Here is a 23,551-nt window from a genome sequence, read left to right as displayed (position 1 = left end):
AATACTACAAGAAAGTGAAATAAATTTTTTAGACATTGGACTGAAGCTCTGATGATACAGCAGTTAGTTTTAATGTCCATCCTGTCCTCTAGACTGGTGAGCTGACTGAGCAGTCACCCAGAGACTTGGTGTGTCCCTCTAAAAAGGCTTTTTAACAGTGTGTGGTTCAGAGTGGTCACATTTCACAGTTAATGCTGAGAGCATAGAGTAAATTTATCAGGAAGAATTAACCACCAACAGTTTCTGCATGTAGGAGTTGAGCCACTTCTGCCTCTCCATGGAGGTGAGCAGTTTACTCTTCTCTCTGAAGGCAGCATCATCAGCCACCACCATGTTCCTCTTCACCATCCCAGCTCCCTGAGACGACCACTCAGCCGGCCACGCTCTCTCCATGCTGCTGACAGACGGACCGGACCTCAAGGTTAATGACCACAAAACAGCCCAGGTACCATACTAGTGCATTGTTGTCAGAAAATAGTCAGACCCCTCCGATGTGATAACATTAAAGAGGACAATATCCCTTTTTGAAGGCTCTTTAACATATATTTAGGTGTTTGTCTTGCCTTCTGGCCCCCAAAATGAGAGAATTGACAAAAAAACTCAGTCATTTGCCAGCTCCCTAGGTTGAAATCCATGTGGTTTTATGAGCTGTTCTCTCTGTTGTCTGGCAATGATGTAACTAGTTTTCTAATTTGCATAATCCCACCCCTACCTGCTACCAGTAGAAGGGGTGGGGCGGGCAAGAAGTGGTTCATTAGCATTTAAAGGGACAGACACTGAAACCAGAGAGAGGATGAAAAGAGCTGTGATGTTTTTTGGGTTTTGAGGAACTATTTTTTTGTTTTAATTTGATAGCACAGTGAGATAGACAGGAAAGGGGGAGGCAGAGAGAGGGGGAATGGCATGCAGAAAGGTCTGCCCGACGCGGGATTCGAACCGGGGACGCCTGCTTTGAGGACTGTAGCCTCTACATGGGGCGGCTGCTTTAACCACTGCACCACACACCGCCCGAAAAAAGACCTGTGATGTTTGATCCTTGGGGTATTTTGACCAAAGCATGTAACAGACATGTCTTTAAGACACCTGGAAACTATTTTAATTTGTGGTGAAGTGGCAGAATATGTCTCCTTTAATGCTATTGCCTATCACTACTGCAGTTACAGTTAAAACATGTTCAGTTCTTCATCATCATCAACCTTTATTTAACCAAGCAAAATTGCTAAGAAAACATTCTCATCAGAGGCAACAGCCTGGTAGGAGGCAAAAGACTTCCTAAGGGACGGGGGGAGAAGGTGAAAAAAAAACAAAAAACACCAAGATATGAAACCATGGTGTTGTCACAGCTCCTCGGTTTTAAGGCAAGGCAAGGCAATTTTATTTGTATAGCCCGTTTTTACAAACAGTTTGTCTCAAAGGGCTTCACATGGCATCATAACAACATCCTCTGTCCTTAGACCCTCACATCCACTGAGGAAAAACTCCATAGAAAACCCTTTTAGCAGAGAAAAAGTGTAACTTCACAAGAGCGTTTTCCCTCCCTGTGCAGTTACCTTGCTGCCGACCTCTCCGGGGCGAAGAGCCACGCGTCCCTCATCACTCCGGCCTTGCTGTCGTCTGCTGCTCCGAGGCTGGGCGCTGACATCATTTGAATGCTCCAGTCACGGAGGGAGATGGAGGGGAAGATGATGTCCCAGTCGTCTCGTTTGGGTTCCTCTGAGTCGTCTGAACGCCTGAGGGCAGATGAGACCACACCTTGTGATTTCTTTGCAAAGTGCAGCAAAGTAATAGCAGTTTTCAGTAGACACAGACAATATGTTGATCTCTAAACAACAGTGTAGGAGGGACGTGAGTGAAAGAAATCAAATCCCTAAAGCAGTGATGAGGTCTTTGGTCTGTTACTTCAGGTCAGAACCAGTTCATTCATTCATTCATTCATTCAGAATAACAGCTCCGCCTTGGGGAGATTTAGTGAGTAACCACCTGAGCGGTAGTCGAGGCTGAGGGAAGCCTGATGTCACCACTGTCATACCCAGAATGCAAAGCAACAGGAAGGACGTATGGAGGAAAGCTGGTGCCTCAGACATCCTAGAAAACACAGACATAGAAATAAAAGCAGATAGATAAATAACAGGCTTATAGCACATTCACTGACTGTGTGTGTGTGTAAAGTGACTCTAGCTACACACACATACAGTAACACACAACAATCTACCAATGTGCCATCCTCCATCTTAACCATTGTTTCCACACATCTCACAATCACACAAAACACAAACTACACAACTCTCCAGACTCTGAAGAATCATCTCTAGACCTTGTCTGGAGGATCAGTTGGATTTAAGTTCATCCAGGGAAATGATTTATATATTCTTATATAAATCATATTATCATTATATATTCCTTAAGTGCTGAAATATTTGCTTTTAAGGGTTAAATGTCATTTTCTCCTTCACACATTTTATTTATACACTTTACCAACAATAGTGAAGGATAAGGAAAGAACAGATGGAGCCTGGCTGCCAGGTGTTTTTACACTTACAACAGGATACATTTTTATCATCTTATTTTTTAGCAGAACATCCTCTGTAATATTCATTGTCACTGTAAACTTTGTTGAGTACTCACATAATATTCTTTCCCATAATATATGATACAGATATACTTTATAGTTTTATTTTTACACCTTAACAATTAAGCAAAGCACATTTTTTTTTAAATTTGTGATGTGTTAAAACATTTGAGAGGCACAGACAATCAGTCATAGTCACAGTGAGGCAATATTTATCTTCACAAACCACAAGTTTAAACACTAGCTCCTTTCAAATGTGTTTGAAGTGCAGAGTTTTAAAGTTGTCAGTGGACCAGCAGTCGGCTGGACTCTTACCTGCTTCTCAGGCGGAGGCGCTGGTCAGTTGATACTTGATCCAGTTGGACTTCTGAGGTCAGAGGTCAGTCGTCAACCAAGCAGAGAAGTAATGCAGGGTGAACCACCCCCAAAGAAATGAACTAAACACTACAACAGAAATGACTTTGTGCAGTCAGGTACTTTCTTTTTGTTGCTCCGACTTTTTTTCTCTTTGTCTCTAAACACATAAAACTTTGTATATAAACTTGGATTTCTACTCTTGTCCCTTGTTCTGCTGCTGCTGTGGCACCGTGTGCACATATGCAGCGATTGAAAACCACTAGTTTCTTGTCTTACACGCTTATATACCCTGCACCGGAGCGCTCTAACCCTCCATCCAGCGAACCCACCCACACACACCCTGCACCAGATCAAACCACCTTTGAGTTTGCATTTGAGTGTGCGCGAGGAAAATCCTTGTAGACGTGTTGTTACCTTGTTAGTGTCCCATTTCAAAGACTCTTAGTCATGGCGCTGAGGTAGAGAGCCCAGCATCTTATTACTGAAAATCATTATCCTGTTTGTGTGTGTGTGTGTGTGTGTGAGTGTGTGTAAGGGAGTTCATTCATAAACCAAACACTGAATGAATCTCTTTAAGACGGAAGCATCAGTGTCTCACTATCTGCACAGAGAGAGGAAAAAAATCAATGTGTACGGTACCAACTTATGAGCTGCAGCTCATTCAGAACGCTGCAGCTCGAGTTTTAACCAGAACAAAGAGATCACATCACATCACCCCAGTTCTTAAGACCTTACATTGGCTCCCAGTCAGCTACAGAATAGATTTTAAAGTTCTGCTACTGGTTTACAAATCACTGAATGGTTTAGGTCCAGAATACATGAATGACATGTTAGTAGAATATAAACCCAGTAGAGCTCTGAGATCTACTGACTCAGGTCAGATAGTGGAGCTCAGAGTTCAGACCAGACATGGTGAAGCAGCATTTAGCTGTTATGCTGCACACAAGTGGAACAAACTACCAGCAGAACTGAGATCAGCCACAACTGTCAGCACTTTTAAGTCCAGGTTAAAAACATTTCTCTTTTCACGTGCTTATAGCTGAGAACTTAAAACTTTATCTATTTTCTTTTATTTTACTTTTATTTGCTCTTGCTTTTAACTCTGTTTTCAGTGTTTTGTTTGTTTTTATTCTGTCTTATGCCTCTTTTTTTTTTTTTTTAATGTTTTGTCTTTATGTAAAGCACATTGAGTTGCCTTGGTATGAAATGCGCTATATAAATAAAGATGCCTTGCCTTGCCTTAAAGAATTTCACTTAATGTCCATAATAAAAATCATGTGAAATCAATAGGTCATTTAGCCTTCAATGACAGATATGACTGACCTGAGGATAGTGGAAACAATAACACTGATATATACACTAATACTCTCTGACCTCATCACCCTTTATCTTGATACATAAGTTAACTGTTAATTCATGTCCTACAGTATATTCACTTTTCTTATAGCTCTTGTTTGGTCATCGCCAACTGACCAGGACAATGAGCTCAGAGATGCTGAGAGGCTCCATGGAGCTGCACTGTATCCTCCCCATGTTACATAGTGATTGACTCCCTGTTTATATGACACAAATGGATAAAATGTTTCAGATCAATCATGATTTGAGGTCTGACTGTGTGAAGCTACTACCAGGATGATGGAGCTCTGTGTCTCGACCTGTCTGTGGTGACGCCTCCTCCAGGGATGCAGAGGTGTGGCTCAGTCCTGGGAAAGGTGACACTCACTTCATGTCAGATGAGCCAAATTTGGAAATAAATCCAAGGAACCACTGACTTCTCCATTTTATAAACTTAGATTTTATAGACTTAAAGCAGAAGTAAGCGATCCGGTCGTTTTGGCTAATGCTGCGTTCCAGGCAGGCTTTTGAAACCGTAAATTACAGCTTCACGTCACAACTTACGACTTTGTAGCGTTCCAGGCAACCCACTCGTGTTTTTCCGACCTGTTTTACCTGTGAAAGTCACTATAACGGCCACTCGTAACTTCCGACCGGTGAACTCGTACCAGAACGAACTGGTACAACTTCACAGGTCGGAAGAACACGAGTTACGGGTTGCCTTGAACGCACCATAACGTCTTGTCAGCCGATGGAGTTAGCAGCCCCCGCCCTCGTCATGGATCTATTGGTCCTCGTCCCTACGTCACACAGCCCTTCATGCCGTTCTCTCTCCTCATTGGATAAAACTTGTAGGATACGAGAAAAGTTTTCTCCTCGGCTCAGAGCAGAGCAGAGTGACTGACAGACCCGTGTTTCGGTCCAAACACTCTATGTAAGTGATTGCTGTCGGAAGATATAACTATTTAAGACTTATATTAACACAAAAATATTGCTTACTTCTGCTTTAACAAACTTCAGCAACATTTAAAACCCTAAAGTTTCTTCAATTTCATCCCTGTTAAAAGGTTTTTCCTCAGTGGATGTGAGGGTCTAAGGACAGAGGATGCTGTTATGAAGCTGTGTAAAGACCTTTGAACTGTTTGTAAAAACGGGCTATACAAATAAAATTGCCTTGCCTTAAAGCCCAGTACTCATCATCATTACAAATATGAATACTAAGAGTCGCCTCAGCACTGATGATGATCTGGGGAAAGCAAATGGACTGAATTACTTTTTTTCTAAGGTTTGAGAACCATGACTTTCCTGAGTAATGTAATACTGTTATGAAAACTATTTAACTGATTCTGGTCACAGGATTCAGTCAATCTTTCACCGTCTATACTAAAAACTCCACTGGCCCTGATGGCATGTCTGCAGTGTTCTTAAAGGCATGTGTAGGAGAGCTGACTCCAGCATGGTGCTCCATCTTCCAGCAGTCTGTAGACTCACACACTGTCCCTGCCCTACAGTTCCTGGAGCTAAGAAACTGGGTCCATCTGATAACAACGATTTTGGACCTGTGGCCCTGACTTCGATTGTTATGAAAAGTTTTGAAAAATACATGTTCTCTGTGCTTAAGGCAGAGGTCAATTTGGTACTTGACCCATTCCAGTTTGCTTACAGATGCTACCATTAATAGCATCACTCACATCACTGCTAAGCACTTAGAATGCCCAAAAGCATATATGCATGATGGATTTTATTTAAGAAGGGACCTGGCTGCACTCAGAGGATTCACAGTTTAAAGTGCCTCATAGTGTAATTTGTGTCTGGGAGCAGTGTGGAAGGAGAAAAGCTTCAAACTATTTTAGACAACTTCTCCCACTCTAGCCAATGATGTCACCCACTCTAGCCTGAACATCCTACAGAATACACAAATAGATTAGAATTAACAAAATATTCCATCATTTAATTTATGATGTGTTAAAACATTTGCAGAAGCACAATAGCTCCTTTCAAATGTGTTTGAAGTGCAGAGTTTTGAAGTTGTCAGTGGACCAGCAGTCGGCTGGACTCTTACCTGCTTCTCAGGCGGAGGCGCTGGTCAGTTGATACTTGATCCAGTTGGACTTCTGAGGTCAGAGGTCAGTCGTCAACCAAGCAGAGAAGTGATGCAGGATGAACCACCAATTGTGACACCAAAGAAATGATTAGATTAGATTAGATTAGATTAGATTAGATTATACTTCATTATCAGATCACTCTGAAATTTGTCTTGCGTCCCATGACGTCCAAAGTTTCACATAAATAATAACAAAATACAAAAAACATACATTTACAGAAAGCATAAATGTTACCCTCAAAAGTCACATTTAAAGAAAAACACAAACTACCTCCTAACTCCTCACAACATAGATCCAACATTACAAAGTGTCTTTGGTGCAACACCCAGTGCTCAGTCTGTACATGAACCTTAGGGTCTATTTAGAGACCAAACTCTGATTTAGCAGTTTGACAGACTGAGGGACAAAAGAGTTCCTCAGCCTGTTCAGTCGAGCTTGTGGAACTAAAACACTGAACTAAACACTACAACAGAAATGACTTTGTGCAGTCAGGTACTTTCTTTTTGTTGCTTCCACTTTTTTTCTCTTTGTCTCTAAACACATAAAACTTTGGATATAAACTTGGATTTCTACTCTTGTCCCTTGTTCTGCTGCTGCTGTGGCGCCGTGTGCACATATGCAGCGATTGAAAACCACCAGTTTCTTGTCTTACACACTTATATACCCTGCACCGGAGCGCAATTTCAGACAACTTCTTCCACTCTAGCCAATGATGTCACCCACTCTAGATGGATCAAAAACTGTAATACCCATTCAAACGTGGAATAATACAGCAATAGAGTGTACACAGAGCACACAGATCCTGATGAGGTGTCATGTTATAATTTGCCTGGCTCCAGGCCCGAAGTGGCTAACTGGGAGGGCCAGGACAATTCCTGGTGAAAATGAGGATGATGAAACTGGTGAGGCAAGATGTTGAACAAAATACAACTTTTCCTGCAAGCCACTGTTTAAGTTAAGTAATTGTCAAGTCAACAAACTGTGTGGCATTATGACATATAATATAACCTTATATGATTTAAATAACAGTGTGATGCGACGCCACATAACTTCCTCAGAACCAAGCACCACCCATGAGCCCATCAATCCAGATTGGGCAGGTCGGATTGCTCATTGAGTGAATATGATTAGAATCAATATAATGAAGAGTATGGTGTAGACCTGAGATAGGTGATTCAGCACCTCATTGATGAATCTGACTTGAATTGAGCATTGTAAAAAAAAAAAAAAAGAGGAGATTTGTGCTGAGCATTATGACTATTTAAAAAAATGTGATTCAGTGTGAGAGGCCGAGCCAGGAGCCAGAAGTGAAGAGGGTTCTGCTGTCAGTACAGAAGGAACAGGTGAGCTGTTGTAACAGAGCGTGTGAACAAGTGATATATGACATTATTTTAATACAATAGGTTGTGATCTAAAGTGGTCTAAATGAGCCCCCCTCTGGCCCTGGTCAGCACTGTGTATTAAACATTTCCTGTTTAAACCAGTTTCAGTGGTAGGCTATAGTCAGCCCATGAAGACACTTTGTTAGCGTGTCACAAACTGTCCACGTCTACACATCAGCTTTACAAGAAGGGGCAAAAAAAAAGAAAAAAGGATGTGTCCATAGCCATGTGTATTTTTGATACATCCCTACTGAACTTGAAACAAGACAAGAGCTGAATGTGAGTTTGTTAGCATACAGGAGGCTTGTTACCATGTAAGGACCTCATTATGGTTGTGCTTGGAAATAATGTCCTGCAGGCAGGAAGCAGCTGGTCATAACAATGGCTCTGCAATGTTGTGATTTAAAAAAGGGATAACAAGCTTCAGACACAAAGTGTGAGTCACCTCACACTACTTATGTTCTCAGCAGAAACACGGTCGACTCCTATCACTGTCCTCATCACTGAACTGTTTACATTTTCACTTGGAGATGACGTTAAAGCGTGTCGACACCAATGACCATCCACACTGACTGCTGCTGTGTGACAGTGATGTGCGATACCACTGATTTTCATTCTGATCCAATACCAAATAAAACCAAAGGTGGTATTTTGCCGATACCAATACTGATACATCTTACAAAAGCTTCATGTATGAAGAGGGGAGGAATAAAAAACAGTTTCAAATGATAGTTTTGCAAAGACACTAAAACACAGACAGCCTTTTTTTGGTTTAGTTTTAATTGTCAGTGGCAATAAAACACTGAAAAATAGACAATAAATGCAAAGTGCATTTCCCACTATATGAAAATTTGCTAATTAGAGTGTAGTTGTGAGGACTACACTGACCATTTGAATTCACATTTAAAGGAGTAGTGTGAAATTTCTCAGAGGTGGCAGCAAATAAATCACAGGTTATCTTTCTTATTCTTTCATTAGAAACACAATTTTTCAAGAATGACATCCAAACTGAAACCCTGACAGACACCTTACTGGCCGTGGTCCCCAAACAAAAGAAATGCATTTCAGTGTTGTATAACTTTCGTTGGTCGACTGCCTTTGATTCTCTCAATCTAAACAGGACTGCATGGGAAAATGACCTGTCAATGGTGTTGACAGATCAGCAATGGACCTCTGCTCTTAACTTAGTCCACACCTCTTCCATGCACCTGTCATGACCTGATTCAATGTGAAGTTCTCCACAGAATCCATTACACGAATGCAAAATTGGCCAGAATCTATCCCATCCCATACACAAATCTGATATATGGCCATATAAGTAAATAACATTTATAATATCTGTGTCCTATATGTCTTTCACCAATATGTGAACATATATTTCTACATTATGTAATTAAAATTTTAAATATTACAAAAATGGCCCTTTTTTATCTATGGACATATGTCTCATTACAGATATCTACAATTCATTTGCGGATATCCACTATGTGCATTACGGATATCTGTAACTGAATTACAACTAGTACTAATTCCAGTTTGAGATATCTACGACGTCATTTTGACTAGTCATATATATATAGGCTAGTATATATAAACTTTATTTCAGACACAGGTCCATATCACAATCAAACAATATAAATAGTAGGCTACAACAATAATTCCAGTTACAGATATCTACAACGTCATTTCACCTAGTCATTACTTAATTACAGATATCTGAAAATGGACATGTAGATATCTTTAATTGAGGTGAATTAAAGATATCTTGAACTGGAATTATGACTAGTCAGAATCAAACTGCAGATATCTCAAACTGGAATTAGTACTAGTTGTAATTCAGTTACAGATATCTGTAATGACAATTGTGGATAGGAAGAATTTAGTTGCAGATATCTGAAATGTTCTTTTTGACTAGGCAAAACTGAATTACAGATATCTACAACACATATCCAGTCTGGCTTTTAAATGTTAAAATGGCTTGCCATACGGTGTATGTGTCAGCTCGGGCCTCATTTATCAACCGTGCGTAGAAAAGGTTCTAAATTCTGTCGTATAATGAAATTTAGAATGTGTAAGTACAAAAAAATCCGTAATTATCAAACGTGCGGACACCGGTCGTACGCACACTAGTAAGTAATCAGTGATGATAAATCCCACCTGTTCCTAACTACCATGGTTAGGGTCATTTGCATTCAGAAACGCCTCCAATTGACCATATATGGTAGCAACAATCCCTTTAATAATGCGTGAATGGATTTTTTTCCCCCACACCAAAATCATGGCAAAGAGGGCGGAGAAGAGGAGTTTCTCTGATACCGAGATTGAGGTACTTGTAGGAGAAGTTGAATCAAACCAAAAAATACTGTTGGGAACACTAAATGCTGCAGGTGTGACCAACAAAAGAAAAAAATGCTGCGTAGGAGAAAGTAACAACTGCTGTTAATTCTGTTGGGTCAGAGGAAAGATCACTGAGAAATAAAAAAGCTGTCTTTTATATGAAGGTAGATTTGTGTCTTTATTCTTCAATCAAAAAATATATTTTCAATCAAAAAAAATCACTTCAATAAAAAAAAACCCTTTTCAATCAAAGAAGAAAAGTGTTTTTTTTTTTATTGAAAATATATTTTTTGATTGAAGCAACCCTTTTTTTTGATTGAATAATAACGACACAAATCTACCTGCATACTTTTATAGCTTGTCACACCAATCATTCAAAATGTCTGCTAAATTACTAATTGAGAATTTTTTTAAATCAGGAAACAGGGAACATGTGTGAAGTTTGAGATTGCTGAACACTGTGACTCCTCCACTGGGTTCTATTTGTAGTTCACTGTTCTACCACTAGATTTTGTGTGTACGCTAAACATGGTCAGAGTTGTGCTTAAATTTACGCACGTTCCTAAGCACAAGTACAAGTTGATAAATTCCTACGCTCGGTTGATAATGGAGTTGTTCCTCTGGCTTCAGATCAACGTGGCGCTGAAGGACTGGGACGACGTGAAGAACGCAAAGCACCTGGACGTCGTCTACATCTTCAGACAGCTGATGTCACTCAAAGCGTTTCGCTTCGGCGCCATGCCCGTTCAGGTGAGCTCACACCAAGACCAACACCACACGCACACACGTTTTCTTTATTTTGATTTCTTTATTCATTTTTTTTAAGGAATACAACAGTAGATACAAAGAGATTACATTGACTTTTCTATCTTTTCCCCAGTTCCTAAAACAACCCAACAAGCAGAACAAAGTCTCTGCACAATAAAATTGAATTAAACAAGTACAAAAAGTAGCAAACAAATTATGTAATATGGAAAAATAGTAGATTAGCAAACATAAAATAAGTAAAAATCAACATAACTCATAAATACAAATGCCTACCCCAAAATATTAGAGAATAATTTCAATATAAGAAAAAAAACACAACATCTCTAAGCCAGAGGAGACAGATGGGGGTTTGGGAGGATTTCTATGAAAATAAGATATACAACATCTTGCAAAGAGAGATACAAAGTCTAATATATCTGACTGTATACGTTTATAATGAAATAATGTATTTTATATTTTTAGCACAAGATTTGCTAGAACATAAACTGAGGACAGATTCATCCCACAACTGCTCTGTGAAGTTCAGACCAAACTCACGTTGCCAAGAAATGTAAAGTTTAGTAACTCAGTGACCTTCAAATGACATTAATTTCTCATGAGAGATTTCTGACGAGGTCACACACATGTTTTCTGTTAATAGAAACATTGAATGTGAGGATTTTGCTCATTGATTTCCTCTCCTGCTGCCAGCTCTCCTACAAGAAGAAGAAGAAGCTGGAGAAGTCGGCGCTGTGTGAGGAGTTCATCGAGCGAGCATCTCGTCCACAGCAGCTCATCAACATCGAGCTGCTGGAGGTAAATTCACATAGAAGGGGCCGCGTTTATGGACAAAACTGTTGGCTCTATTGACATGAAAGTTTAAACAAAAACTAAAATGTTTTCAAAAGCATCAATATTCAAGAAAAAAACAAAAACACAAATATAGATTTAAACAACAATAAACAATAGAAATATGAGTAAAAATTAAATTGAGGTTTAAAGGGAGGTTTAAATCTAGTCTGTCTTAATTTTGAACTAGGTTTAAAGTTTAGTGCAACAAAATTTAAACTTAAACCATGATTTAAACTGGTTTTAAAGTTAAACCTTGTTGGTGCAATCCAGCCTTAGTCCTAAAGATGTTGTGCACACTAAGGTTTAGCTTTTTACTATCATGGACAGCATCACAGTGATAATTGAATTAAACCCTCAGACACAGAGATGAGGATAACATTTTTCTTGTCTTTTAGGTTGAATTTTTATTGCAGGAATTTAGCAGTGACAAAGCAGCATCAGAACATAAAAACAAAATTATCCATCAATTTCTCCCTATCAATCAACCCCTACCTCTGATAAATAATAAGGCTACCTGATTTACCATTTGGGGAGGATACAGGCTTCCGCCAACTGGTCACTAATTTCCTGAATCCCTTCTGCCAGGGTGATGGTTTGGGCTGAGAATTCCTCACAGCGAAATGAGCTCGCTCTGGCTCTGGTAACTGGTTCTTCATCAGGCTCAGCCAACCTCGATGGTAGAGAGTGTGGGGACCACCCAAGACCAAATCACTGAGTGCAAGTCTTTTCTTTTTTTCTCTAAGTCGAATGGCTAAGTTCTACAACTGCACCAGTTCTCAGGGTCCTCGCAGGAGTAGGTTCTGACCAGCTTTGTTCTCACACCCGGTCCTGACACACACTCCCCATGCTTCCGGGCGGATAACCTTTTTATAGGCCCAGATCAGCCAACACCCTTCTCCTGTCATGGGACAATTTCTCCGTCATTCTGCGCCGGTACTTGCCTTATATAGTCAATGTGTACTTCCCCCTCTCAAATCTCTGGCACCTTTACTGACCTCGGACCTTCTCTCCTCGACCTGCCTCAGCCTGTCTTGCGGACACGTCACAGGTTCCTCACCTTTGCCATGCATCTCCTACTTCCCTCTTTAACAGGTTACAGCAATTATTTCATCAGTTCAGGTTTCACCATAAATCTCAATACAGTGGAGAACACATCACTTTCTCATCCTGATCTTACCATTAGATACAATTGCAAATCGCATATGACCATCTTCCTTTGTCTTTAACACTAGTCATATTAAGCAAAACCACATTTTCTGATCATAATATCACAAGATAGCAAAAATCACAGGATAGCCTACTCTCTAGCATTTATCAAAACACACCTTTGGTAATAATGTCATAAGATAGCAAAAATCGTGGGATACTTAAAGCTTAAAATCAAGAATAGAATCGAAGATTACCCCTAGGTGTTCAACCACATCAAGTCTCTCTCCACCCACAATGACTGATGGTTGCTGTCCCTCTGTTGGCTGTCGGGAGAAAAACATACCTTTTTTTGTATTCAAATGTAAACAACAGTTTTGGAACCAATGGGACACTGGCTCCTGAGACTATTGCAGCAGCTTCTTGGATTGAGTTGGCATAATAGTGTTGTCGGCATATAGTTTCATTTTGATATTTCTACAGACATTTGGTAAGTTATAGTTGCATATAGGCTGAATAAAACAGGACCCAGTATTGAGCCCAGTGGTAGGCTACTCACAGGTAGGCTACTCACAGGTACACTACAACAGAAGAAGTGAGATATGAAGACAGTGAATCACCAATTTGAACTGCCTGTTTTCTGTCCGACATGTATGATTTCATCCAGCAGAGGGTGCTATTTGTGGAGAAGGAAAGAAAGAAAGAAAGAAAGAAAGAAAGAAAGAAAGAAAGAAAGAAAGAAAGATCTCTAACTGCTCTTATTCACTGTCACTGACACTTTCACTGGTAACAGCTTCACTGAGACACCATAACCAATGCCAATGTATGGAAACATCTTCTCAGTGAAAGTGTGTGTGAAGGTGTGTATGTGTGTGTTAGTATCAGGATCAGAGAACAACAGTTTTCCTCTGTTCAAGTCCAGATTCACTCTGATCCTCTGGATCTTCTTCTGCTCTGGGAGATCAATGTCTGGAGCTGATGGTGAATGTGCTGAGTATTCACATCTACAGAACTCTATTCTCCATAATCCAGACCATATCTCATCTCCCTTCCTCTGCGCAGACTCTGTTATCACACCCAGTGACCAGTATGTATTGTTTCCAACCTCGACATCCCAGCTGTGAGTCCCTGAGTTAAAACCCTCTGAACCCATGACAGAGTAGAAAGAATCAATCCTCTCTGGATTGTCAGGAAGCTGCTGGTAGTCTCTTCCTCGTCTCCCACTGGTCAGATCTTTAGACAGGATGAGTTCTGGATTAACAGTGTTTGGGTCCAGAACCACAGGACTGTAGGAGACCATGTCCTTCATCTTGTTCCAGATGTTGAAGGTCAGGTTGCCCAGGTGTTTGGCCTGGTCTATCAGAGCTCCTGAGTCCAGCTGTGGATCCTCCAGCAGGGGGCGCTGCTGGACTCTTTCCACTGCAGCCTTGTAGTTGAGCAGGAATGAGACGTCTTCAGCTCTCAGCTCGTCCTCTGTGGCGCTGACTGTGTGTGAAAGAGCTGCTATCTCTCTGCTCAGAGCCTCCATCTTCTCCTTCATCCTCTGACTCTTCTGCCTCTCTTCCTTCCTCAGTGCAGCCATCCTGGCCTCCTCTTCCTCTTCTAGAAACTGGTGAAGCTTCTTAAACTGCTCCTTAATCTGCCTCTCTGTGTGTCGGGCCTGGACCTTAATGTGTTCTGCTGTTTGATCAAACTTCACTTGAACTCTTTTAAAACTCTTTAACTTCTTCTTTAAGGGCTTCAGGGTTTCCTTAAGTTTCTTCTCCAGTTGTGAAGCAGCTTCATCGATGGGACTGAATCTGTGGTTTTTGTGTGTTTGTGAATGTAGACAGACGACACACACTGGCTGCTGATGGTCCAGACAGAAGAGTTTGAGTTTCTCAGAGTGCAGACTGCAGAGAGCCTCTGAAGATCTCTGCTCTCTCTGCTGTAAGAAGCTCTCACACAGGTTCTTCAACGCCAGGTTACAAGGTGGATGTTCTCTCATTGGTGATCGTCTCTTACAAACTGGACACAGTGGATCTCGTTTCTCTCTCCACCAGCTCTTCAGACAGTCTTTACAGAAGCTGTGGCTGCAGGACAGAACAACAGGATCTCTGAAGACCTCGGTACAGACCGGACAGCAGAGATCCTCCTCTAGTCTGGAAGCCATTTAGTCTGTGAGTGAAGCTGAAAACACAGCAGACAGGAAGTAGAGTCAGTCATGGCTCCCCTCCCTCCTCTACTGACTTGACTGAAGTTTACTGTGACTCTGAGTCCAGGTTTTAGTCAAACTCACCTTCAGTGTGTGGAGTGTCAGCAGGTTGAAGCAGCAGTGTTGTAGCTGGACTCACTCACAGGAAGTTGTTAGTTTGATCTGAAGCTGAATCTGATCGTCTCTTCTTCAGTCTGGGTCTCTGGGACTGATGAGGAAGTGCAACAGTTTCCTGGGTTGAGTCATGTGAATCATGTGAGGGGGCGGAGCTTTGTCAAAATGAAACTTAAAGCAGAAGTAAGGCGGTGCAGCCAAGGGATGCGTGTCCATGCGGTGACGTAGGGACGAGGGCAGGGACTGCTAACTCCATCCGCTGACAGGAAGTTAGCCAAAACGACCGGATCGCTTACTTCTGCTTTAAGCAGGATGATGCAGCAGCTCTGTTTAATTTCTGTTTGTGAACATGAATCAGGAAAGTCAGAATAAATAGTTCCTGTCAGATAAATGTGGGGCAGTGAATATTAGTCACAGAGATGTGGAGCAGAAACATTAAGACCTGTGACAAGAAAATCACCAAGAAAAGTATCAGGACTTCAAAGTTGCAGGACTTGAGAAAATAATGGACATTTACAAATAGAAAATCATGGACAGGAGCCAAACCAACAGTTTAGTCCACGTCTGTAATTCTTCAACCTTTAACCCGAGAAACAAAAGGTTTTACAATCATGTGTTTGTTTCTTTGGTCCTGTCCCAGGAGCTGTCCAACATCCACGAGCTCTACGAGAAGCTGAAATCTTCTGTCAGCTCCACAACAGAAACGTGGGATTCGTCCGTCAGCCTGATCAGTAAAGACCTGGTCCCTCAGCTGCGCAGCACCGTGGTCGACTTCTACAAGTGGCAGCAGAAGGAGGTGAGAAACCTGTTAAATGATGATAATTAAGTTATTTTAAAGCTTTAATATGTTTTCCCACTGTTGTTGATGTTTATTGGCAAAAAATATGGATATTTATTTTATTTGAAGAATAAAATAAGCATCTTTATATAATTTATGAATTAAAACTGCAACAAATACACAATAGATCATTCTGTTTAGATTAGTTTTATTTTTAACCAATTAATCATCTGGTCAAAAAAAATACCATACTGACGTCTGCAACAAAATCATGAACTTAACCCTCTGACAGTGATGATCAGTATCAATAATAATCAATGACAAAACTGCCACCTTACCGTGGTGGAGGGGTTTGAGCACCCAAATGATCCTAGGAGCTATGTTGTCCGGGGCTTAATGCCCCTGGTAGGGTCTCCCAAGGCAAACAGGTCCTAGGTGATTAGGGTTAGGGTTTAGGGTTCGAAGCCCCTTATGATGAAATTAATACCAAGGAGGTTTACGTTGCCTGGACTGGCGTTACCAGGGCCCCACCCTGGAGCCAGGCTCATCACCTGCGGGAGGGTTCAGAAGGGGCCGGTGCCATGTGATTTGGGTGGCGGTCGTGGGCAGGGGCCCCGACGACCCAATCCCCGGATAACGACTCTGGCTTTAGGGACATGGAATGTCACCTCGCTGGGGGGAAAGAGCCTGAGCTCCTGCGGGAGGTTGAGAGGTATCGGCTAGAGATAATCTGGCTCACCTCCACGCACAGCCTGGGCTCTGGAACCCAACTCCTTGAGAGAGGTTGGACTCTTTTCTACTCTGGAGTTGCCCAGGTGGGAGGCGGCGAGCTGGTGTGGGCTTGCTCATAGCTCCCCAGCTCAGCCACCATGTGTTGGAGTTCTCCCCGCTTAACGAGAGGGTCGCTTCCTTGCACCTCCGGGTCGGGGATAGGTCTCTCACCGTTGTTTCGGCCTACAGGCCGAAAGGTGGTGCAGAGTACCCGGCCTTCTTGGAGTCCTTGGCTGACCCAAGCGTATCGTGAGGGTCTGCTGGGAATGTCTGGCGGAATCCCCTGTCAGGGAGGTCTTCAACTCCCACTTCCGGGAGAGCTTTGACTGGATTACGAGGGAGGCTGGAGACACTGAGGCTGAGTGGACCATGTTCTCCACTTCCATTGTTGACGTGGCTGTACAAAGCTGTGGCATTAAGGTTGCTGGTGCCTGTCGCGGGTGGCAATCCCCAAACCTGGTGGTGGACACCGGAAATAAGGGATGCTGTCAAGCTGAAGAAGGAGTCCTACCAAGCCTGGCCAGCTCGGGGAACTCCTGGGCCAGCTGATGGGTACCGGCAGGCCAAGCGTGCGTGCAGCTCGGGCAGTCGTGGAAGCAAAAACTCGGGTCTGGAAAAAGTTTGGGGAGGCCATGGAGGAGGACTACTGGTCGGCCTCAAGGAAATTCTGGCAAACCATCCAGCGACTCAGGAGGGGGAAGCATTGCTCCGCCAACACTGTTTACAGTGGCGGAGGGGAGCTGTTGACCTCGACTGGGGACATTGTCAGGCCGTGGAAGGAATACTTTGAGGATCTCCTCAATCCCACTGACACGCCTTCCAGAGTGTCCTGGGTCTTCATTCATCACCCAAGCCGAAGTCACTGAGGTAGTCCGGAAGCTCCTCAGTGGCAAGGCACCGGGGGTGGATAAAATCCGCCCTGACTACCTCAAGTCTCTGGATGTTGTGGGGCTGTCGTGGCTGACACGCCTCTGCAACATCGCGGGGCAGTCGGGGACAGTGGCTCTGGACTGGCAGACTGGGGAGGTGGTCCCTCTCTTCAAAAAGGGGGACCGGAGGGTGTGTTCCAACTTTCGTGGGATCACACTCCTCAGCCTCCCGTGGAAAGTCTATTCCAGAGTACTGGAGAGGAGAATTCGCCCGAGAGTAGAACCTCAGATTCAGGAGGAACAATGCGGTTTTCGCCCTGGCCGTGGAACGCTGGACCAGCTCAACACCCTCCGCAAGGTGCTCGAGGGTTTGTGGGAGTTTGCTCAACCAGTCCACATGTGTTTTGTGGACATGGAGAAGACATTCGACCGTGTCCCTCGTGGCATTCTGTGGGAGGTGCTCCGGGAGTATGGGCGCTGGAGCTTAGTTCGCATTGCTGGCGGTTCGTTCATTATTTTTATGGACAGAATTCATTTCTAGGCGCAGCCGGGGGCAGGAGGGGGGCCGGTTCGGGAGCCACTGGATTTCGTCTCTACTTTTTGCAGATGATGTTGTCCTGTTGGCCCCCTCGAACCAGGACTTCCAGCATGCACTGGGGCAGTTTGCAGCCAGGTGTGAAGCGGCTGGGATGAGAATCAGCACCTCTAAGTCCGAGGCCATGGTTCTCGAGTTCCTGCCTCAGGTGGAGGAGTTTAAGTATCTTGGGGTCTTGTTCATGAGTGATGGAAGGATGGAACGCGAGATTGACAGGCGGATCGGTGCAGCAGCTGCAGTAATGCGGTCATTGTATCGGTCCGTCGTGGTGAAGAAGGAGCTGAGCCGAAAGGCAAAGCTCTCGATTTACCGGTCGATCTACGTTCCCACCCTCACCTATGGTCATGAACTCTGGGTCATGACCGAAAGAACAAAATCCCGGATACAAGCGGCTGAAATGAGTTTCCTCCGCAGGGTGGCGGGGCGCTCCCTTAGAGATAGGGTGAGGAGCTCTGTCACCCGGGAGGAGCTCGGAGTAGAGCCGCTGCTCCTCCACATCGAGAGGAGCCAGCTGAGGTGGCTTGGGCATCTGTATCGGATGCCCCCTGGACGCCTCCCTCGTGAGGTGTTCTGGGCATGTCCCACCGGGAGGAGACACCGAGGAAGACCCAGGACACGCTGGAGTGACTATGTCACTCGGCTGGCCTGGGAACGCCTTGGGATCCTCCCGGAAAAGCTGTAGGAAGTGTTCGGGGAGAGGGAAGTCTGGGTGTCCCTGCTCAGACTGCTGACCCCTGGATAAGCGGAAGATAATGGATGGATGGATGGAAAACAGCAAATTGTCACATTTCAGGCAGAAATTAATGAAGCATCACTTAATTATTTTCCTGAATCTTTTTTTTCCTTAATACATTTTCCTTCTTTTTCCCTGTCCTGTCTTGTCAGGATGGACCAAATAAAGACGAAGGTGAAGACAGCGGTGAGGGGACGTCGTCTCAGCAGGAGGTGAGTGATGAACCCCAGGACAAACATCATCCAGTGGCGGCCGGTCAATACTTTTATAAGTGTACATTTTTAGATGAGTGAGATAAAAGTGAGTTAAATGTGTCACCTGCAATAAAAATGTAGATGAAACATGTTCTACGTCATCGAAAGTCACTGATTGGTCACATGTTTCCTCCTTGGGCCGCAGAAATCTTTGCCCATAGACTCTGGTTATAACTTGTATTGTGCAGATGTTTCTCTTCAATACAAGAGACAGGAGCTCCTGAATGCAGCTCATTGATGGTGCGTTCAGGTGTCTACTTGGAAGTAGGAATTTCTAACATCAAATGTTTACAAGTATGGAAACGTTTAATTTCATCAATCGTCCATTTTTCTGACTTCTGTGTTGGTTTTTCAACTGGAAAGCGCTCAACGTTGTTCCAAGCTCTGAGTTTCCAACTCCCAATGTAAACGAAACACACTGTACAGTCTTTTTGACCAATAAACACACGTACATTTGAGTCCCTTGGGTGTGCAGATGAGGCCAACTCTCCGCGTGTCCACAAAACCAATGTCCAATTCTCAGTATTTCTTTTTTCCATATGGTGTTTATTTATTGACACAAACGGTTCATCGTTAACACAAATAAGACACGGTTCTGTTCTTTTCAGGTCAGTGTTTATACATAACCATATTCTTCATCAAACGGTAACAAACACACGTTCAAACACGATCTCAATACACTATAATTCACGGTCAGAAAACGATTTGCTCTCCTCCTCTACACACACCTGATGCTCATTATGCTCTTGCCTATATGCCTTTTCCCATCCTAACACCCCCACCTAGTGGTTAAACACAAAAATTACACAATGGCTCCAATATGCATCATCACACTGTGATATATTTATACTCTGGTATCGATTGAGAGACCTTATTATTATCTCTTCACCTGACGTTCGATATTAACTCCAAGAGTGTAACTTTATTATAAGAACTCAACTCAACCTGGAGAAAACTACACCAGCTGCCACTGACATTCTCGATCAACCCTTCAAAATAAAACACAAGGAAAAGATGAAACTGTACGGTTGGCGAAAATAATCCTTTTGAAGATGCATCGAGATTCTTAACGGGACGATTCTGAATCGAAGCAGCGATGTCACATAATCGATCTTTAAACTCAAATAAGTCATTCAAGTTTAATGATGCTGTTCACATGCAGAGACAGTGATTTATTTTATTTTAAAGCACAATGCCAAGATTTACGTATTGTTTTGTGAATCTTTCAGTAGACTAAAGGCATTTTCTTTTTCTTTGTGTGTTCAGACTCCAAGGAAGCTGCTGTATTGTGGAAATGCATTTAAATGATATTTTCCATTTAATGTAATGTAAATAAAAAGTCATCATATCTATCTGACTATTTATGTTAATTAATTTTTAAAAAGCCATGTGTGGCAACATAGAAAATTGAGAAGGTGATGCATCGAAATGCATTGCGATGCATCGAAATGCACTGAGATGCATTGTATAATCGAATCGAACTGAATCGTGATCGAATTGAATCGTGTGGCCACTGAAAATGCAACATTAAACAGTGAACAGTAAAGCAGTAATAACCACCTGGTCCAGTAGGTGGTGCTGTTGTCTAAGTAACGTCCGTCTGTCTGTCTGTGTCCTCAGTGTTCCAACCTAAATTATATTTTCCATTTAATGTAATGTTAATAAAAAGTCATCATATCAATCTGACTATTTATGTTAATTAAAGAAAAAGCCATGTGTGGCAACATAGAAAATTGACAATGTGATGCATCGAAATGCACTGAGATGCATCGTATAATCGAATCAAACTGAATCGTAGACTGGTGAATCGTAATCGACTTGAATCGTGTGGCCAGTGAAGATGCAACACCACTAATAAACAGTGAACAGTAAAGCAATAACCATCTGGTCCAGTAAGTGGCGCTGTTGTATTGTGGAAATGCATTTAAATGATGTTTTCCATTTAATGTTATGTAAATAAAAAGTCATCATATCAATCTGACTATTTATGTTAATTAATGAAAAAGCCATGTGTGGCAACATAGAAAATTGAGGATGTGATGAATCGAAATGCATCGAGATGCATGGTATAATGGAATCAAACTGAATCGTAGACTGGTGAATCGTAGTCAAATTGAATCGTGTGGCCAGTGAAGATGCAACACACCACTATTAAACAGTGAACAGTAAAGCTGTAATAACCACCTGGTCCAGTAGGTGGCACTGTTGTCTAACGTCCGTCTCTCTGTCTGTTTGTGTCCTCAGTGTTCAAACCGAGCCGAGCTCCTCGCCTCCATCAAGTCCAGAGCGTACGGAGAAGCAGCAGAGGTTTGTTACTTCCTGTTCAGTTTATTCCTTATGATCAATCAAACAAGTGTCAAATATTAAAAGTATATTTGATTTGTGTGGTCACTCCAAGGCCTCCAAGTCCCGTCGTCATCGTCAGGTGGAGGTGGACTTGACCAGCGCTGAGGCGGGACCGTCCTCCACACCGGGTTCCTCCAGGATCAGTAAACCGTCACTCAAAGCCAGAACCAAGGAGAACATCTGGATCTCAGGTAAACACGTCCAACTTCATGCTGCTGGAAGAGGTGGAGGGTGGTAGGTTCAGGGACATCACGGTGTTCACACCATCCTAACATCCTCCTCCTCTTTTTTCTGTCCTACTGACGTCAAAACCATAATTTCAAGTTGTGATGATGAACACGATCAGATAAAGTCAGAAGTGAACTCCACATTTGTCTTGAATGATGCGTTCAATGACTGAAACTCTTTTTTTCATCATCAGCTGCTTTTGAGAAAGAAGCCATGTCGACCACTGTGATCTCCAGTCTCACCAGTCTGGACTCTGCTCCTTAAGGTACACACACACACACACACACACACACACACACACACACACACACACACACACACACACACACCTTAAACACACCACAATCAGGTTATTAGTCTGTACAGTTTTGACCTGTAGGTGGCGCCAGATTCACTTTAGCTTCATCTGTTGGAGCCATTTTCATTATTAATGATTAATGAGGAAACACAGAACTCTGTGTAAGTAACATAAAGTCAGGACTTTGTTCATGGGAGTGTCCAGTTAACAAAGAGCTACGTTATGTTTCTCACATTAATATAGTACATTAAATCAAAATTATTGTTTAATAAAATGTTAATCATGATTGTTCTTTGTGGCCCAAATTGACATCAATGTACAGATGTTTCTGTACGTCACTAAATCATCTTTATATGTAATTTAAGACAGATGGAGATTTTTTATTTCTTTTTATGTTCACACATTCATGATTTTTCTTTTTTCTTTCCAGAAAATCCAAAATGTAAAAGTGGACATGAAGATGACACAGGAGTCAGCCTTCATCCTGAGGAGAAGAATTTTTTTCTGATGTTGCCTGTTTGTTTTTTTTTAAACAAATGTTTTATTGTAGTAATTAATATTTTATTAGCTTTAAGGTTTTTACTGCCACTAATTGGCATTTTATGACAAAAATATGAATGTTTTATATCTTATAGAACATAAAGGAAAAGTTAAAGTTGCAAACCTGCTTACATTTGTTCCAAAATGTAAAGGTTTGTAAAATATAAATACTCTGTTTTCTTACTGAGCCAGTGTTATGATGTTGCTTTTTACTCACTGCAGGAAATATCTGAATGTTTAAAACTGGACTTCTGTGATGGCTTTATTATTTTAGAATGTTTTATATAAAAAAGAAACTCTTTAAAAGAAACTGTTAACTTGGTCCATCTCTTTCTTATGTGACATTTAGTTCAGACATAAAGTTTCTGTTTTTCTGATTTTATCTTGGGCCTGTTTGTTGTGGATATTGTTTTCTAAAACTCAAAATTATAAAATATTGAACAGAAAAATACAAAATAATCTGTTATATAAAAGTCAAGTACAAATATTCACCACTGGGTCTGACAGGGGTAAGTACAGTGCTTTTATTGTTTATACACAGTATACAGGTTTCATTTACTACAATATATTTACATTATTAGATCTAATAAATGATGCATTTGTGGCACATTTATTTTGTCTATGTTCAGACAAGCAGTAGATTAATTATAGCGATTTTAACCACATTTTATTTTATATATTGCATTAATTTCTCCCTTTCTCACCCTGCAGGACAGTGACTGTGGAGCACGATGAGTTCAAAGACCCACAGTTATGTGTGTTTTAGGTAAATAATCATACATTTCAATTTATTCACAAATAATGACTTACAGTGAAATAATTATGATTTATTACAAAATATAGAAATAAAACCCAGTGAGAAGTCAAAGAGAAATAAAGAGTGTTTGTAATAATAAGACAGCAGGAGGACAGGTGCAGTTTAACAGGTTCAATTCACTGACTTTTCTGTGGTATATTGATGTGTTGATGAAAAGAAGGATCACCGCTGACACGTCTTCGCT

At 41.9% G+C, this 23,551-nt stretch overlaps 3 protein-coding genes across 3 annotated transcripts; 1 reads left to right on the top strand and 2 right to left on the bottom strand.

The window, feature by feature from the left end:
* Positions 1 to 216: 216 nt before the first annotated feature.
* pth2 (parathyroid hormone 2) lies at positions 217 to 2,084 on the bottom strand. The gene is made up of 3 exons (XM_085768300.1): positions 1,981 to 2,084; positions 1,551 to 1,730; positions 217 to 394 (listed from the first exon to the last, which is right to left on the bottom strand). Exons 1-3 carry the CDS (start codon positions 2,082 to 2,084, stop codon positions 217 to 219), a joined length of 462 nt encoding a protein of 153 aa, XP_085624426.1.
* Positions 2,085 to 10,691: 8,607 nt separating this feature from the next.
* LOC146964495 (snRNA-activating protein complex subunit 1-like) lies at positions 10,692 to 22,762 on the top strand. The gene is made up of 8 exons (XM_085768129.1): positions 10,692 to 10,835; positions 11,544 to 11,648; positions 15,779 to 15,934; positions 19,037 to 19,096; positions 21,383 to 21,445; positions 21,537 to 21,675; positions 21,906 to 21,977; positions 22,441 to 22,762. Exons 1-7 carry the CDS (start codon positions 10,692 to 10,694, stop codon positions 21,974 to 21,976), a joined length of 738 nt encoding a protein of 245 aa, XP_085624255.1. The 3' UTR covers position 21,977; positions 22,441 to 22,762.
* Positions 13,579 to 15,296, bottom strand: LOC146964496 (E3 ubiquitin-protein ligase TRIM35-like). Its single transcript, XM_085767962.1, has 2 exons — positions 15,109 to 15,296; positions 13,579 to 14,999 (listed from the first exon to the last, which is right to left on the bottom strand). Exon 2 carries the CDS (start codon positions 14,980 to 14,982, stop codon positions 13,579 to 13,581), a length of 1,404 nt encoding a protein of 467 aa, XP_085624088.1. The 5' UTR covers positions 14,983 to 14,999; positions 15,109 to 15,296.
* Positions 22,763 to 23,551: the final 789 nt, after the last annotated feature.

The sequence above is a fragment of the Trachurus japonicus genome, chromosome 22, assembly GCF_045865225.1.
Source record: "Trachurus japonicus isolate A0001 chromosome 22, Traja_1.0".
In the NCBI taxonomy this organism is placed as follows: domain Eukaryota; kingdom Metazoa; phylum Chordata; class Actinopteri; order Carangiformes; family Carangidae; genus Trachurus; species Trachurus japonicus.
The sequence above is the reverse complement of the archived record's forward strand: the minus strand, read 5'-3'. Positions and strand labels throughout refer to the sequence as shown.

Bases quoted from the DNA above. Each gene is read 5' to 3' on its own strand.
- pth2 (XM_085768300.1), bottom strand. From the start codon at position 2,084: ATGTCTGAGGCACCAGCTTTCCTCCATACGTCCTTCCTGTTGCTTTGC. The intron at 1,731-1,980 runs GTGGTTACTCAC...ATCTGCCCTCAG, and splicing joins CAGCCTCGACTACCGCTCAG to GCGTTCAGACGACTCAGAGG. The intron at 395-1,550 runs GTAACTGCACAG...GTCTGTCAGCAG, and splicing joins CCGGAGAGGTCGGCAGCAAG to CATGGAGAGAGCGTGGCCGG.
- LOC146964495 (XM_085768129.1), top strand. From the start codon at position 10,692: ATGGAGTTGTTCCTCTGGCTTCAGATCAACGTGGCGCTGAAGGACTGG. The intron at 11,649-15,778 runs GTAAATTCACAT...GTCCTGTCCCAG, and splicing joins TCAACATCGAGCTGCTGGAG to GAGCTGTCCAACATCCACGA. The intron at 21,446-21,536 runs GTTTGTTACTTC...GGTCACTCCAAG, and splicing joins CGTACGGAGAAGCAGCAGAG to GCCTCCAAGTCCCGTCGTCA.
- LOC146964496 (XM_085767962.1), bottom strand. From the start codon at position 14,982: ATGGCTTCCAGACTAGAGGAGGATCTCTGCTGTCCGGTCTGTACCGAG.